At 41.3% G+C, this 17767-nt stretch overlaps 1 protein-coding gene across 1 annotated transcript; it reads left to right on the top strand.

Moving 5' to 3' along the window:
- The first annotated feature begins 3703 nt into the window (after window positions 1-3703).
- eef1g (eukaryotic translation elongation factor 1 gamma) lies at window positions 3704-14537 on the top strand. Its single transcript, XM_052069375.1, has 10 exons — window positions 3704-3791; window positions 4548-4706; window positions 4847-4910; window positions 6426-6568; window positions 7462-7605; window positions 7693-7822; window positions 9794-9995; window positions 11502-11674; window positions 12646-12770; window positions 14202-14537. The coding sequence occupies exons 1-10, from the start codon at window positions 3780-3782 to the stop codon at window positions 14358-14360; spliced, it is 1311 nt and encodes a 436-aa protein (XP_051925335.1). The 5' UTR covers window positions 3704-3779; the 3' UTR covers window positions 14361-14537.
- Window positions 14538-17767: the final 3230 nt, after the last annotated feature.

The raw sequence follows: 17767 nt of genomic DNA, 5'->3' as shown, positions 1-17767 counted from the left end.
TTTTTTAAATATGATATACCGGTACTCTATAAATTATTGTATGTTACACTTTAATACTTAAATGGTGAGTTTGACTGGGCATCGTTTAGCCACAACTCAGGTTTTTTGGGGGGGTGGTTTGTGTTTGTTTATTGAGCATATATAGTACACACGATTACAGATTGACAAAAGGCAAACAAAAGTTATGAAAGGAAAATTAAAAAGTAAGTAAAAGAAAAACACACATCACAGTTGTATGCTCAAAGGAGTAGGAAGAAGTAAATAACTTATGTAGTCCTACCCCTTATTATGTAGCAATTTGAATTGATCATTTTTCAAAACAGAAGAAGAAAAATCTATAAATCATCAAATACTTTTACCCTTATTTATACAATACTTTTGTATTTATACACCTTTCGGTTTGTGTGTATATATATATATATATATATATATATATATATATATATATATACAGTATATATATATAATTATTCTTTCTCCTTTTTATTTCAATTTTCTCATATTCATTGTAATTAGCATTTCTTGAATACAATTGATAAGTTGATCAAAATCCAAAACAAGAAGAAACAGTTGTAATACCATATTTTATAGGTATATCAAATGTATCTTCTTAATTCTGATTCATGTAGTTTTTTGTACTAATCTTTTGAATTTGTTTTTTTACTCCTCCAACGATTTACTCATTTTCAGGCCCGTTTCAAACGTATTCCATAAATTGACACCTATTACTGATACCGTTTCCTGATGTTTGTTCTTGTTCTGGATTTTTTGTATTCATTTGTACCCCTGAGATTATAACAGCTCTATCTAATTTCAAAAAGCTTCTGGATATTTTGGCAAAGGAGATTGTTATGTCCTTTATACATTAATTGGGTCATTTTGAAGTCAACCAGGTTGTAGAACTTCATTGTGTTTAATTTGATGAATATTGGATCTGTGGGTTCTATATACTGTATTTAGACCTATTGATTATTCTGATTGCTTTTTTTGTAGCTCAACTCAACGTTGAGTAACTCAACATTATAAAACGTGATTCTGACTCTTCTGATGTTGGAGTGCCTGAGAATTTCTTATTATTTATGACAGGATATTAATGACAGACTTGAGAGTCTTTAACTCTGTTAAAGTTTGTCCAATAAGTGTCTCATAATCCCACCGTGTGTAAATTCGTCCATACCAAAATCAGCTCAGAATTCGTCTGTGGAGGGATGGTTTTGGACTGCGGCATAGCATTATGGAACAGAAACAGTCCATCCTCAAGCATATTCATTCAAAATGTCTTCAAATGGAAAAATGAAGACTAATTCTGGTTACGTTTGTTGATATGTGTGTGTATATTATATACTATATACTATACTCGTAAATTAAGCAAAAAAATTGTGTAGGGTAATTCCAATAAGAACTTTACCCTCGTACATTTATATCGGCCAAGTATTTAAAATTTCATCTTCATTTTGTTGCTAAATTGTTTGCGTCAACAAGTTATAGCTCTCGAAAGTGAAACACCTCGTTTTTTTAAACCTTTATTGAACAAGTCAGAATACAATTCTCTGCAAACAGAAAACAAAACGAACGTGCTACCAATACATACATATTACAATCGTTTAAACAAAAAAGAAGGGAAAAAAAAAGAATGAAGCCAGGGGATTTTTAGACAAAAATTCCAAATAAGGAGCCTATAGCCAGAGTCTTAACAGCTTTTTTGTTTTTGGAATCCATAATAGAGCTCAGGTACTGCTTTGTTTCTGCTTCAAAAATTAAGAAAAGAGGTTTTGAATTATTCCATCTGCATTTGTGGATATGGAACTTAGCGAGAATGATTATTAAATTTATAATGACGGTTTGTTTTGTGTTTTTTTCATTGTCTTTGTAGAACCCAAATAGTACATTTTTCCAGTATAGCATAAAGTCAGAGTCAATATGTTCAATGATAAATCTGGATACAACTTTCCAAAATGTGTTGGTATACTGGTATTGCCAGAACAAGTGAACCATTGTTTCAGGGTACATTCCACAAAATGAACAATCAACAGAGATGTCTTTCTTGAATCTAAGAAGATAATGCTTGGTGGGATAGTATTTATGTATCATTTTAAAAGAAATTTCCCTTACTTTATTAGTCAGGAGGTATTTGTATGGGAGAGACCAGATTTTTCCCCAGTGTAGATTATCAACAAAGCCAGACCAGTAAGTAATAACGCGTGGGATTGTTGAAATATCTTTTTGGAACAGGGATCGTATATTACGGTTGTTATTTCTGATTGATGTTGACGTAAAACAGGATTTGCCGATAGCAGTCATTTTGGGGTCCAGAGTTAAGATAAGATATCCTTTATTCGTCCCACACTGGGGAAATTTACAGCCTCCAGCAGCAAGAATGTATGTAGAAAGAAGAAAGGAGAAAGAGAGGAAAAAAAAACAACAAACATCTTTCAATTAAATACAATATGAACACAATGGATAAATCGCAGTACTATTTACAATTTTACTTCACATAATTTAATTATTATTATTATTATGATTGTTATTTTTTATTCATCAGCCTATTAAAATTGGTTGATGTGGAGGTTGTTCCATCCACCCCTTTCAAGAGGGTCAAGATTCCAGAAGGAATAGCATCCATAACTGTAGCAAATTCTTTTGGGGTGACCGGTAGATTAAATTTATTTAAAAATTCAGAGTAATTTAAAAGGAAACCTTGATTATTGATTAGTTGATTGACCAGGACTATGTTATCATTGAACCAATTATGGAGAAATAATGATCTATTCTTGTATAAGATGTAACGATTATTCCAGATGAAGCATTTATGAGGGGAAAAATTATGTTTATAAATCAAGGACCAGGCCAAAAGTATTTGTTTGTGGAAGTTGGATAAAGCCAAGGGAATTTTTTCTATTTTGTAGTCACATAAAAGTACAAAGTTAACACCACCAAGTTGAGAGAATATATAGTTAGGTATAACGTTCCAGATCGACGAGCGATTGCCTAAAAATTGTTTGATCCAATTGATTTTAAACGTATTATTGAGGGTAGAGAAGTCCAGGAAGTTCAACCCAACAGTTTCGTAGGTGTTCATTACAACAGACCTTTTTACATAGTGAGTCTTGTTCCTCCACAAGAAGTCAAAAAGCATCTTATTGATAGTCTTACAAATTTTCTCATTCACAGACAAAAAGATTGCTGTGTACGTAAGACGTGACAGTCCTTCCGCTTTGGTTAGTAGCGTACGTCCTTTTAAAGAAAGATCCTACCTAGCCATTGGTTAAGCTTAGCTTGAGTTTTGTTAATAATAGGGTCAAAGTTCTCTGTACATCGCATGGCTTCATTTTTCATAACGGTAATCCCGAGATAGGTAACTTTTTCTTTAATTGGGATGTTGCAGATCAAAGTCTCATTCCGGTCATGGATAGAGAACAGTTCGCCATTTGTTAAGATTTAGGTGAAGACCAGAGGCCGCTGAGAACTGTTCGACCGTTTTAATCGCAGCAGAGACATGGCTGGAGTTCTTTAGGAATAAGGTAGTGTCATCCGCAAGCTGACTAATCAGGATTTCTTTGCCCGCTATAGATATACCTTGGATGACACTTCTTCTGATATGACATGTGAGGAGTTGCGTACACAATAGAAAGAGAAATTGAGAGGCCGGACAGCCTTGGCGCACTCCTCGATGTAGAGAGAATCTTGGAGAGGTGCCATTTCCTCGTTGACGCGGACGTCTTGTAGCGTAAATACGTCATCAGTGTGCGCCGTCGTTCTTTCTTTCTCTCGTCCTGAAGATGGCGGCAGGGGTGAGTAAAATGGAGACTGGTTTCGGAGCTTTCATTCATGTGGAATTCATCTTCACAATCTGCCCTAAATCTTGGCAATCATTGTTGTCTCACAGCACCATTGATCGCCAGCTACCTACTCTGCTTCTCACGTCATGATACCAAAGTGTATTTGCCATGGAAAATTAATTGAGCGATCATTGAACGACTGAAGCGACCGTTCGCTCTGAGCTACACTGACGTTGCATTCAGCTACTGACGTCTAACTCCCGGCCCAATCTTGTGCCACGTTAGATGTGGGGAAAACAAGTTTTATCCATTTCTCCGCTAAACGCTCATGTTGTTTGTTTGAAATCAAACTTTTAAACGCCCACCCGTAGTTTAGCATAGGGTTTTTAAGGGCGCTAACCACTTCGTCTGATAACCTAGCTAGAACCGATCTCTCCCCACGACACTAGAATGCCAGGCTTTATTCATGCGTTTTCCTTTGATTTCACGCAAATATAGCTGTAAAAAATGTCATTGAGTACCTGCCCTACCTGATCGGTAAAAGAGTTTGACGCAAGTGATGGTGGAGCTTGATTTCATATGTGGATAGACGTGGAATCTCCCTCGCAACGTTAGACTGCTTAATTGGGCACAATACAGAGCAAATACAAATAGGTTCAAACTGGTTCACCAATCAAAAAATAAATAAAATGAGACCTACAGTTGAGATTTCAGCTGTGTTTACTTGCAAAAGGTCAATTATGTGTCTCTCATGTCACATCTTCCCAGACTCTGTACACGTATCCAGAGAACTGGAGGGCCTTCAAGGCTCAGATTGCTGCACAGTACAGCGGTGCTGCCCTCAAAGTGGCCAGCAGTGCCCCTGCCTTTACCTTCGGGCAGACAAACCGCACTCCTGCCTTCCTCAACAACTTCCCCCAGGGCAAGGTTGGTTGTGATCCTCTGGAAACTGTTAGCTTCCATGTGGTGCTGGTCAAAACCCGTTTTGACGAATCGCATGGCCATTTTGCATGTAACCAAAGTGGGATATGTTTTCTTCAGATATTCTTTTAACCAATTGCTCGTAGGTACCTGCCTACCAGGGAGATGACGGTTTCTGTTTGTTTGAGAGTAACGCCATTGCTCATTACTGTGAGTATCTTGATGTTCTTTTCTTTGAACTAAAACTGCTGTTTGAATGGCCCACATTCCTTTCAAAAATAAAAACTATAACCACTTCAAAAGTGAACATACTTGAAGATTTATATAACATTTTAATGAAAAGGAAATTAAAGTACTAAATCGTGAAACGATATCTGGACAACCCCATGACTTCATTATCAAGGTAGTCTCTTAGTTGATATTAAACAGGCTCTTGGGTTTTTTTGTGCCGTTAGGTCGAGAATGGGCATATACACCTGTCTTCTACTCTTGGCAACTGAAGGAGATTGTCACGTTTCCATTTTTGTTTTGTAATTGTATATGTTCCTGCTCCGTCTTAACAGTATAGACATTTTTTGGGAATTTTAAGTGTCTGCTAATGGGCGTAACTAGTTGGGCTGCCAGGATAAGTCCCGTCGTTGATGATCTAAATTGTTAATTATTTTAATAGTTGTTGAGTCGTTTATGTATTTATTTGGCATTTTGGTTGTCTTGCTTAAGTGCCTCCTTTTCCAGTTTTCCCTAATACGTCACTTAAATTATTACTTGGGGACAGGCTTGTCCAAAAGCTAGTTGGCATTAGCACGCACAGGTTACCATGTGTGTTTGATCCAAAGACGCAATGTCCCACTGCGGTACGCTTACAATGTTTTGTCTATTTGGAATAGATGATGGAGGCATTAGTCAATGAACTCAAGTTTTTTAAACAATTTTTAGATGCCCCCGATTGACATCAAAGCAGAGCTTACATGCTACCGCACGGTCTTTCTCGACCGTGCACGATTGTTGCATTATTGAACTGGGACAAAGGCCTCAATGGCAATCCTAACGCAAACTATATCGTGACAGGCCTATTAAACTCTTGGTCATTAGAAATTATAGTTTGTGGCAGCCCTAATACCTCTCCAGACCCACAATTATTTTTGAAAGTATATGCGATTAGTAAGATAAAACTATCAGAAGACGTTTCAACAAATGCCATCCTGTCCGCATGCATATTTACATAGCTGCATTTGTAGACTCATGGCATAACTTTGTACATGCGCTTTATTGGCGCTCCACAGGTCTTTCCCCCCATGCACTGTCTGTTGCGTGTCAACGACACATGCATAACAACATATAATGTTCACCCAAGTTAAATGTGCTTGTGTTTCCGTAAACCTAAACTATCAAGGAGAGCTTCATCACCACAGCTCTCCCCTCAGATTGCACTGTCAATTGTGGTGTACACATTCAATCATAGACTTGCAGTACAATTAGACATGGTAGGTGCAATTTCTTCATGGCTCTTCACAAGTATCATCCGCTGTCTTTGAGCAAGGTGGTGCCCAGCCATGGCATGTTGTTTTTATCTGACAGGGGAACAAGATTCCTTCCAGTTATCTCTGGCTCAGCGAGTTAAAAAGACTGTCTCTCTCTGTGCTCACATTTGAATGCAATGATTGGCTGAAGAATGGGAAAATAAGTGGTGTCATGTCCTTTTCACTTTTGTCCCCTCAAATACAGTGGGCAATGATATCCTTCGTGGTGCCACGCCCCAAGCTTCGGCTCAGGTCCTTCAATGGGTGAGCTTTGCTGACTCTGAGATTGTCCCTCCAGCCAGCACATGGGTGTTCCCCACTCTGGGAATCATGCAGTTCAACAAGCAGGTGTGCAGCATGTTCGATTAGTACCACTAACTAGTGTGCCTCCATGAAACTGTTGACATGTTCCTGCAATGTTTTGTGTGTGAACTAGCATAACGTTGTTCCTGCCCTTTCTCAATCGGCATATCATTTTAACTAATCCATTTGTAAAATTGATAAGGACATAGTTAGAACACTGTCAGCATCTATTTCTTACAGTGTGTGGTGCATTTTAATTGAAAATGAAATAAGGTTGTCCCAATTGACATGATTGGAAATCATTGCAGATCATATGATTTTTGGCTGATCGGTATTGGCTGAAAAATATCACATTTTTACATTTTCTTAATTTCTAAAGTCAAGAATGAAATATTTGTAGTTCTTATCATGATTTTGAATGACTGCTGATTTACAGCCATGTTCAGAGGTATATTTGGATATCTATTTAAAACAAATATCCAGATAATTTGTATCTGGCCTTCCTTTTCTCCCTCATTGTTTTGCAGAAGTATTGGTTTGGGACACGGTATTGGCAGATACTCAAAATCCATTGACTTGGATTCAGACACAAAAAAAATTCATTAGGACAGCCCTGCTTAGAATAATCTCAAAATTATTTGGTCTGAAATAGCTTCCCCATTTTGGGCGGTCCCTTATCACTGGGCAAGGCTGTGCCCTTTCCATGGCACAAAGTCTTAATCTGATAGGGGAAGAGAATTTTTTTGTCCACATTCATCCCAGCCATCTCGGCTCGGTGAGTTAAAGGCTGGTTCATGCTGTGGTTACAACTGACTCGATGGGAAGTCATGTTGACAAAGATGTTCTCCATCGCCGATTTTAATGAATGTTTTTTTTTGTTTACTTTTTGTTTAAACGAATTCTCCTGCATAATCATTCTTCTGCCTGCATGTGCCCAGGCCACAGAGCAGGCAAAGGAGGATGTGAAAAAGGTCCTCGGGGTGCTCAACCAACACCTGAATACTCGTACCTTCCTGGTTGGAGAGAGGGTTAGCCTTGCGGACATCACTGTGGCCTGCTCCATGCTGTGGCTGTATAAACAGGTTAGCCACATAGAGTATTCATGCGACATGAGCGCCCCCCCACTCCCCAGTTCGGAGAATTTTATCACCACCTTTATCCCTGTCTAGGTTCTTGAACCATCTTTCCGTCAGCCTTATCCCAACGTGACACGTTGGTTCGTCACATGTGTTAACCAGCCCCAGTTCAAGACTGTCCTCGGAGAGGTCAAGCTGTGTGAAAAAATGGCTCAGTTTGATGGTGGGTCACTTCCTTGCTTGTACCTCATTGACACACGTTAATTTCAGAAGAAAGTTCAATAAGTGCGCAATCATTTCAATGAGTCGGATGTTTGAATTGGCTCAAACTGGAAAAGAGATGTAAAAACTTTATTACTTAAGTGTGCCGTATATTCACAACTATATGGCACACAGAATTAGAAGGTCGAGTGTAAGTTGCTGGTGCTATTTTGTATTCAACACATACCCAAGACGCATTGTAATATTGGACGCACGCACGCATGGTAAAATGCACGCCATCTTAAACAATACCATAGCATGCATGCACGCAAGCGTGTGTTTTTAAAAAGGCCGCGGGCGCAAAACTGTTTGGTTATACTTTATTGAAGTATCTAACAATGTGCTCGCATTCTTTTTTTGATCAACCCTCATTATCAAATCCATCAACGTCCTCATCTTCTGTCTCTGAAATGAACAGCTGGACAAATTCACAATCAAACATGGCAGGTTCCCAACTGTCAGTCAGTCTCGCTGCCTTGCAGCTCCACAGAAATGATGCTTGCTTTTGCATAAGCTGGAACAACAGTTGCAAGCAGTCCCGTCAACCCAAGCATCCACAATCCATTCATAAATTGTGCCCTAACTCGCACGGCGCTGCATCCCAGTCTTAGTAAAGCTATGTTCACCATCGCTCCCAAGCCGCTTGCAACGTCACTTTGGCCATTTCTTTCTATTACCAAGGCAACCAAGCACAACAGCAAAAGTTGCCCATTGAGCATATTGTGACCGTGCTGGTCCCCAAGCCTAAGCGGGTATGGAGGAGTCTGGGGATTGGTTGAGAGAACAGTCGGTAAAGGAGGCCATGTGAGGCCGGCAAAGCAGCGGAATAAAGGATTAAAATCTCCAAGAAAATATCTTTATTTAATGTAACGCAGAACATTACATGTGTTCGCTACAGTAGGAATGGAAAATGTCCATCTTTTCCCCTGTATTTCGCCGGATGTTCCTGCGCCATGGTCGTCCTTACCCGGCTGGATAGGTGGTGCTGTTTCAGAAAACAAATACAATAAGGATCTTGGATTAGTTGATCTTGACTTCTCTCGCGGCTGCTTGATTCCCAAGGTCCTGCGCGTAACTGCTTGCAGTTTAAACCATGCTTTGAATGGGCGCCTCTTGGTAGGTGCCATTTTTGGGATGTTTTGCACAAAGCATGTATTATGGGGGCGTGCCTTCAGCGTCCTCTTTCACACCCACCCACCCTCCTCACTTCCAATATCTACAGGCTGTTCTCAGTTACGTATGCCTTTCATTGATATAAGCAACGTGTCTGCACAACATTCGTCTGTCGAGCCGACTTGTCATCAAAAGTCACACCCCACAGCATTCGCAGATATTGGAACTCAGTGCATACACAAAGCAACTCACATTATTGGGCACCCCGTCCAGTTTGGAGAAAATGTAATACTCGTGTGTCATATGGTCGTGCAAAAGCAGTAATTCGTTGCTAGTTGTTCATTATGGACTAAAATTATGCTCAGGTGCCTACCACTCAAATTGGAAATGTGAACAGATGTGACTTTTTTTTTTAAATAGGCGGACATTTTGCCTTAAAAATGTGGTGATTGGTTGACCTGATGAACGTAACTACACCTCAGAATCATTTTAATTTACTAGGCTTAAAATTCTCATTGCATGGGAGCAGTGACGTACACAATGTGTTTTTGCGTTTTCCTCTAAGATGGCAAGAAGTTTCAGTTATTGTATTTGTTAAATGCAAGTATGATTAATATTCCCTCCCCCTGGAAGGGCAGATAAGACTTCCCGTGATCAAATAAATGGCCTCTGTGTGCTATGTCGAGACTGAACACTTAATTTGGCTTGACTTTTTAATGTTAATTTCATTATGGCTTGTGAATTAAGCCAATGTGTTGCATTAGCAAAGTGTAAACAAAAATCTTAGAAACAAAAAAATCGTTTTGTTTTGTTCCTGTAGCTAAGAAGTTTGCCGAGATGCAGCCGAAGAAAGATGCGCCACCCAAGAAAGAGAAGGTTCCAAAAGAGGCAGCCAAACCTCAGGAGAAGAAAGAGAAGAAAAAGGAGGAGAAGAAGCCTGAACCAGAAGAGATGGATGACTGTGATGCTGCTTTGGCTGCAGAGCCCAAAACCAAGGACCCCTTTGCGGAGCTACCCAAGAGGTAGAAGTGTAACTTTGCTTCGGTCAAACTGGAGTATTGAAATAGTGGCGTACTGCAGTTTTCCAAACCCTGGTGTGCCGTGAGAATATTGTCAGCCTTGCTGTGGGACGGTATCCAATATGTATGCCTGTGCGGTCCATCGCCTGGCAGAGTAATAGTGTAGTACTCTTCCATACCGATAGGGAGCAGCAGCCGCTAGAAAGTTGCCTTGTGCTTTAAGACAAGCGAAGTTTCCGGCGCTAGCCAATACAACGAAAGCTCTCTTTCATTTGTATTTACTTTTACCGGAGATGCAATGGCACCGACGCTGTTGTGCTTGCTATGTGGTGAAAAGCAACTCACCAACAGCACAATTGTCCCAAGTAAGCTTAAACTCCATCTCCAAACAAAACACCCTTGACTTGGAAACAACAATGTGGAATATTTTGCTCGCCTGCATGAACACACGGAGAAACAAGCAACGTGCATGAGAAGCACTGCAAAGGTAAACAAGCGCCTTGAAAGCAAGTTACCATGTCGCTGAAACTGTGGCTAAATTAAAAAAGTTGCAGAGCAATTAATAGTTGCCACCTGCAAAGCCATTGTAGATGACATGTTTGGACCCAAAGCGGCTAAAGAAATAGCCCGACTGCTGTAAAAAATAAAAACAGAAATAATGAGAGCTGTGGACAAAGAGCTTTGTCTCTTAAATCAATTGCTGCCAGGATGTCAGATCTGTGTTCATCCAAACCATTTATCGCACTGAGTGAGAATCAATATGAAAGATTATAAAATATTAGATTTCAAAATGTGCTTGTCCCCCTCCTTTGGTCAAGATGGTGTCTGGGTGTGACACAAAATCTTAATCTGATGGGGGGGAAGAGAAAACATTAGTCCATATTCATCCCAGTCGCCTCTGGTTCAGTGAGTTAAAGGCTGGTTCATGCTGTGGTCACATTCAAAATCACAATTTTAATTATTAGGATACACACCAGACATGCAGAATACTTGTACAGGAAAAAAAAGCTGTTCTTAACGCCATCAACCCAAATATTTTCTTTTCAAGAATGTTCTATGCACCTCAACACGACAACATGATTTATACTGCGTTTGTGAAATTAGGTTAAGCGGCAAAATCTGTGTTTTTAAATCATCTCATTGGGGTGCCCACTTTGCCACTTTCATTCGACCACAAATGACATCACGATTGCTCAGGGCTCAGCTAATGACCAATCATGGCTGACCTGTTTTCTAAAGCTGCGCCATGATTAGTCATTACCTTTGCCCTGTGCAACTGTGTGGTCAATATCAGTCGACAACTAATGACAAAATAGCTGCCCTTTGAGGTGGCGAAAAATGAGTGGATTTTAATGATTAACTCGTATTCCACCACCGTAATATTAATCACAATGCCATGTTTCGGCTAGTAGGGCTGCATCGAAAATACTAAAGAAAATTGTGGGGTTGACTTCCCCTTGAATAATCTAAGTTTAAATATTACTAACATTTCTCATTTGTTTGTGTCAGTACGTTTAGCATGGACGATTTCAAGAGAAAGTACTCCAACGAGGACACCTTGACAGTAGCCGTTCCCTATTTCTGGGAAAGCTTTGACCCAGAGGGATACTCAATCTGGTATGCAGAGTACAAATATCCACAAGAGCTTACAGAGGTCTTCAAAAGCTGCAACCTTATCTCAGGTGAGCTGAAATGAGCTAAATTGTAACGATATTTTTCTGCTCTCACATGACAATCACTTGGTTTTTTTTCCCCCCGCTTTGGCTTTGTACTTTTTTCGATTACTAAAATAACATTCTCAGTTTAGAAACACATTTAGTAGGGTACCTTATTTTATACTTGGACTGTACATAATAAAATTTAAAAGTGCACTTTAAGGCACATTATATTTATGAGTGGATTCAAATTCAAAATTAGTGAATTCAAAGTTAGCCTCTGAATAATTGGAAAAGGCAAAGCAAAAGCAACTAGCTGCTGCCAGCTAGGTCCCAGTTGCTAGCAGCTGCCTGCGAATGCAGAAGACATGTGCAGTATCATACAATAAGTGTAATTAACTGGCCATTTCTTAGTGTCCTAAATTTGCGATTGAATAACATTTTAGGGTGCTATTGTGTAGATATTGGAAGCAACCATGTAATGACAAATGTGGAAAAGAGAAGTAAAGCTAGCCGTCTTAACTTCTAATTAAAAGGCTTTTGCAGTGAAGTTAGCCTTTGCATTGGCGGTGTCGTACATTAGGAATATGCCTGGAGCTTCCTTGAGAGAAAAAAAAAATCTGTTTTGGTGTGTGTGGGTTTTATTTTATTTTTTAATGTATTTGAGGTACCCCAATCGAGGAACTCTTTTCACCCATAGTTGCCAAAATGCTCCCATACATGTGATTTACATGATCCACAAGGGTGTTAAGGTCCTCTGCTGCTGCTGCTGTTGTAGTGAATGTGGACTGATCACATTGCCGTCACATGAATGCACACTGTTTGCATCACGGATCAAAGATGATCCATCCGTTGCACCATGACTGGTTACAATCTTAAGACAAATTTTCACAAAAAGACCTCCATCACTCTTGCGCACATTGGCTTTCCGCAATTTGTGGGTAGTTTGTGGGTTCTTATCACATGGTTAAATAATGCTATCCCCGTTGTCCCCGCAGGGATGTTCCAGCGCCTTGACAAGCTCCGAAAGAATGCCTTTGCTAGTGTTCTTTTGTTTGGCACCAGCAACAACAGCTGCATCTCTGGGATCTGGATCTTCAGAGGCCAAAACCTGGCATTCACTGTGAGTGCTTTTAGAACTGCAGAATCTGTGGCTTGTCATCGTGCTGTCATGTTTTGTTATTGTAAAACACTTCACCTACACCGCAACGGTAAAGAAGTTTCTGGGAGTGTTGAAAATGTCATCAAACCTTCAGAGCTACATGGAGTCACTTTTCCTGTTTAAAAGTGAATGCAATTCAGTGAAAAAATCCCAAGGCCTTGAATAAATAGAATTCTGTTAATCACATTAAATTGCCCCATTCATTAACTCAAAGCAGGAGTCTATATGTGAGCAGAGATGAAAGTCCTCCGGAATTCCGGGTTTTTCAAATTTTTTTGAAAACCTCTGGAGAATTGAGGAAAATTTGCCTCTAATTTGGATATTAGTTGACAACATTGAACGAAGACGCATTTGAGTTCGTTGTTTTGCTTTCACGAGCGTAGCCATGTTGAGACACTAGCACTAGTAATAGGAAAGATATTTTCGTCTCTTTAAAAATACACTTGCTAAACCCCAGTGGAACGAATAAGACACCGTGGACAAGACAGTTGTCGTAAAAAATATATTTGGACAAAAAGGGAAACGCACAGATTGGCAGAAAAACGTGTCCGTCCGATTTCGAGTGTCGTCTCAGCGAGCTTAGCTTAGCTGTTGTCGTGTGTGACGTCGCGTGTATGACATCGTTGCGTCGGCGCTGATTGGTTGAAATCAAAAGACGCACTTGTGTACATGTTCGCGCTGAAGCACGCACAGCAGAAAGCAGCGGACTACTGCTGAGGCTCGCTTAGCTTGAGTGGCGTCGCCACAACAGTAATACCCTCGCCTCGTATTCTCATGGCCTCTCTCTGAGATTTCGACCTTTCAGCAACAACGGAAGCCACAAAGGGTGCACGTGTGCACACAAAAGGAAGATTAATCATTGAATTTCGAGTATTTGAATAATGTTTTGTGTAAACTAATTCATGCGTGATCGGCCAGGTGTGTGTGTGCGTAGGGTTATTTATTTACGGAATTTTCAGAAAAGTAAACTTTCATCTCTGTGTGAACTTGGTTGGCACGCACAAGCGTCGTCCCCTGTCTTTGGGCAAGGCCATGCCCAGCCATGGCATGTTGTCTTAATCTGACAGGGGGAGATCAAATTGAGATCATGTTCATCCCAGTCTTCTCTGATTCAGTGAGTTAAAAAGGCTGGTTCATGCGGTGGTCACATTTATATTTATGTCAAAAAAGTGGTTTGAGTGAATGTGAGGCTTAGTTTACCTTTTCAGAAATTTCATGCAGTGCCTTCCTTGGATTTCTATTCTGTAGCTCTCTCCAATCCCCCAGTTGTGCAAAGTTATACTGTTGGACCAACCAGCTCGTCTTGACACTGGTGCAAAACAAGCTTAGCAAAACCCAAGGCTAGATCACTGATATTCAAACGGTTGCTTTGTTTTTCTTTCCATTCTCCAGCTTTGTCCAGACTGGCAAATCGACTATGAGTCATACGACTGGCGCAAGCTGGATCCAAACAGTGAAGAGTGCAAGACCATGGTCAAGGAATACTTCTCATGGGAGGGAGAATTCAAGCATGTAGGCAAAGCCTTCAACCAAGGCAAAATCTTTAAATGAGTGGACAGTGGAACAATTCGAATGAAAGCACTTTGCGCTTCTGCTTGCGACGCTTCCCACCCTAAAGACTTCGAGCTGCCAGGTTCTAACACAAGTGAAACTGGTGGTCTTTTGGATTTGTCTGTGGCCCCAAACCTGTTTTGCTGTCACCTACAAAATAAAGTGTTTTCCACAGTGCTATTGATTTGTGGTCTGACTCTGAACCAGCCATTATGGTTTCATTCTTGCTTGTGCTGTCCCTACTGAGCCCGTTTGTTTGATCTTATAAAGCTTGCTTCAATAAGAGGTAAGGCATCTTCCAAGAGAACCAGAACAGCCCAGTTTCGATTGATGCAAAGGTCCTGAGAATCAATACCATCCATTAAATTGCCATATACAGATTACAGATGTCAATATCGATGAGTATTTAAAATTTTTCCACTCATTCGCTACCATGCATATGCAGGCCTCCACACTGGCCCTAAATGGTCATCTACAAGCTAACCACTATTTTCATCCACCCACACCAGTGCAACCAATAAATTTGCAGATTTAAAAAAAAATGCACTACTTTTTGCTGACAAACATGCTTCACACATTTAGCCCATTTCAGAATCAGAATCATCTTTATTGGCCAAGTATGTAGAACACACAAGGAATTTGTCTCCGGTATAACACGCTGTATTAGTATCATCGTAAACAACATAATCATTGAACCATTTTAGAGTAACCAGTAGTTTTGTAGTACAAGAAGAGTGACTACGTCAGTGACTGTTTAAGTAGTTAATGGCTAGAGGGAAGAAGCTGTTTATGTGTCTTCTGGATCTGCATGGATCTGTAGCGTCTGCCTGAGGGGAGTAGCTGGAAAAGGTGGTGGGCAGGGTGCGGGGGATCCAGGAGGATTTTCCGTGCCCTTGTCTTGATTCTTGCCGTGTGCAAGTCTCAAGAGTGGGTAGGGCGGTGCCAACGATTTTTTCCGCCGTCCTAACTGTCCGTTGAAGTCGGATTTTGTCCTTTTTTGTGGCGGCCCCAAACCAAACCGTGATGGAAGAACACAGGATTGATTTGATGACTGCCGTGTAGAACTGTCGTAGCACCTCCTGTGGCAGGCCAAGCTTCCTCAGCGGCCTCAGGAAGTACATCCGCTGACGGGCCCTTTTCAGGATGGAGATGGTGTTGACTTCCCACTTCATATCCTGGGAGACTGTGATTCCCAGGAACTTGAAGGTCTCGATGGTTGACACAGGGCAGTTGGATAGTGTGAGGGGCAACTGTGCAGAAGAATGTTTCCTGAAGTCCACTATCATCTCTACAGTCTTGAGCGTGTTCAGCCCGAGGTTGTGTCGGCCGCACCAGAGCTCCAGCTGCTCCACTTGTTGGCGGTACGCAGACTCGTCGCCGTCTTTGATGAGACCGATGACCGTGGTGTTGTCTGCGAACTTTATGAGTTTGACAGCTGGATCTGTTGAGGTGCAATCGTTTGTGTAGAGAGAGAAGAGCAGTGGAGAGAGGACACATACCTGTGGGGCTCCAGTGCTGGTGGTGCGTATTGATGATGTTGTTGCTCCCAGTCTCACCTGTTGTGTCCGTCCCGTCAGGAAGCTGAGGATCCACTGGCAGATCGTAGGGGACACACCGAGGTGGAGTAGTTTGGGGGTGAGGAGTTCCGGGATGATGGTGTTGAACGCAGAGCTGAAATCCACAAACAGAATCCTTGCGTTGGTCCCTGTGCTGTCGAGGTGCTCGAGGATGTAGTGCAGACCTATGTTGACTGCGTCTTCCACAGACCTTTATCAGTTGTAAAGTTGAAACGAGTGAGCTGAATATTTACATTGCAAGTCAATGGGCAGTGTGTGTCCCGAAATCTTCCACTTGTACCCCCTAAAAATTCCGGTTAAGGGCCACTACAAAAAAAAGTTGATGTGGACACCTGGTCTGGGCGAGACATTCGCTGCAATGCTCGCGTATTCCTGCAGGGGGCGACAAATACCTTTGAAAAGCCTTGTTGCTGGCTGCTCGTGATCAAAAAAAAGTTTTGCAATTTGCATAAAAGTACGGAAGTGCTTTGACTACAGTAGGTTGCTTTGGTGTTGACATCGGTTAACAGTTGACCAAGAGACAAACTGAGTGTCGGGTATGGTATGTTTTGCTGCCTTTTGTTCAAAGTGAGCTTCTAAGCTGAGGATACGGTGTGAAAATGGATTAATTTGAAACAGCAACGTATCTCATCCATAAATTCGTATAATTAGTGGTAAATCCCATGATGAGACAGTAACCTGTTCTATTGACAGGAACAAACCTGAGCTCGAATAACACCCAGTTATAGTCTTGTGAGACTGGGTACAACTCAAGAGAAGGGAATACAGAAGTACTTTGCCTATACAAATGAGCAACTCATGATAAAAGCAAACTTAAGAAATGTTTATGTAACCAATGAAAACCGTCCGATTGAGTCTCCACCCTCCACACACGTGCACACACTGTCACACACACGTGCACACACTGACACACGCACACGTGCACACTGACACGCACACGCGCAAATGCACGCTCTCCAACTCACCAACCCAAATTGACAGATGTATGAAAAAGCATCCCACAATGACTCAGATGTATAATTTTTTCCGACGAGCTAAGAGCAAATCCACTCCAGTGTTGAACCAGGGAGGCCATTTTAGTTTGCTCTGCGTGCTCATGGAACTTGAGAAAATGGAAATGTTCCCACAGAAGTGAACACATGACTCACTCATCCTGTGGATCACAGTGGACAAGAGAGGAGGGCCGCTGAAATTTGAGCAACTAACTTCATCCGTAGCATTGTAGTCACGGCGACAATACTGGTGGCAAATAGCGCCTTCCAACACAAAGCGTGCAGTTTTTATGGGTCTTGGCAGATTTGCTACACAATAACAGCAAATAGCCTCACACCATATCCTGGTTCCCATGTTTTGTCACTTCAGACTTTATAAAATGAGCCACGAACAAACTATTGTTTTGGGCCAACAGCAACATTTTCCCTTCCATCTTTGCCAGCCTTTCCCCCTTACTCTTTATAGCTCCTGGGTATTTTTTCCTCTCCTTCCTCTCCCTGCACATTTTGTCCACACGAGTGACTTATGACATGCGGTGTTTTCCTCACTAAAATTAGTTGCAGTGTGGAGCTTCTGGGATAGGAGGCGCAAAGACGCCGCCTGGGTTGTCTCGCAACTTTAGTGTCCTTCCAAAGCTGTCGCCCCCTCCCCCGTGAGAACTTCACAAATGGTCATGGTCATGTGCTGAGCATCTGCTTTTACATGATATACTGTCCCGTGAAATCTCCCCAGGTCAAATACACTCCAATCTGGCGCACTGGTTGGCCTGATGTTTTTTGTACCAATAGCACCTAATGAGAGCAGAAATATACCATAGAGCAGGAGTCCCCAACCACC

Source organism: Hippocampus zosterae, chromosome 1 (assembly GCF_025434085.1).
Source record: "Hippocampus zosterae strain Florida chromosome 1, ASM2543408v3, whole genome shotgun sequence".
NCBI classification, from domain to species: Eukaryota; Metazoa; Chordata; class Actinopteri; order Syngnathiformes; family Syngnathidae; genus Hippocampus; species Hippocampus zosterae.
This window is presented reverse-complemented; position numbering and strand designations above follow the sequence as displayed.

Excerpts from the sequence above, each read along its gene's own strand:
- eef1g (XM_052069375.1), top strand. Across the intron at positions 4,911-6,425 it reads TAACGCCATTGCTCATTACT|TGGGCAATGATATCCTTCGT; the intron begins GTGAGTATCTTG and ends CCTCAAATACAG. Across the intron at positions 11,675-12,645 it reads AAGCTGCAACCTTATCTCAG|GGATGTTCCAGCGCCTTGAC; the intron begins GTGAGCTGAAAT and ends TTGTCCCCGCAG.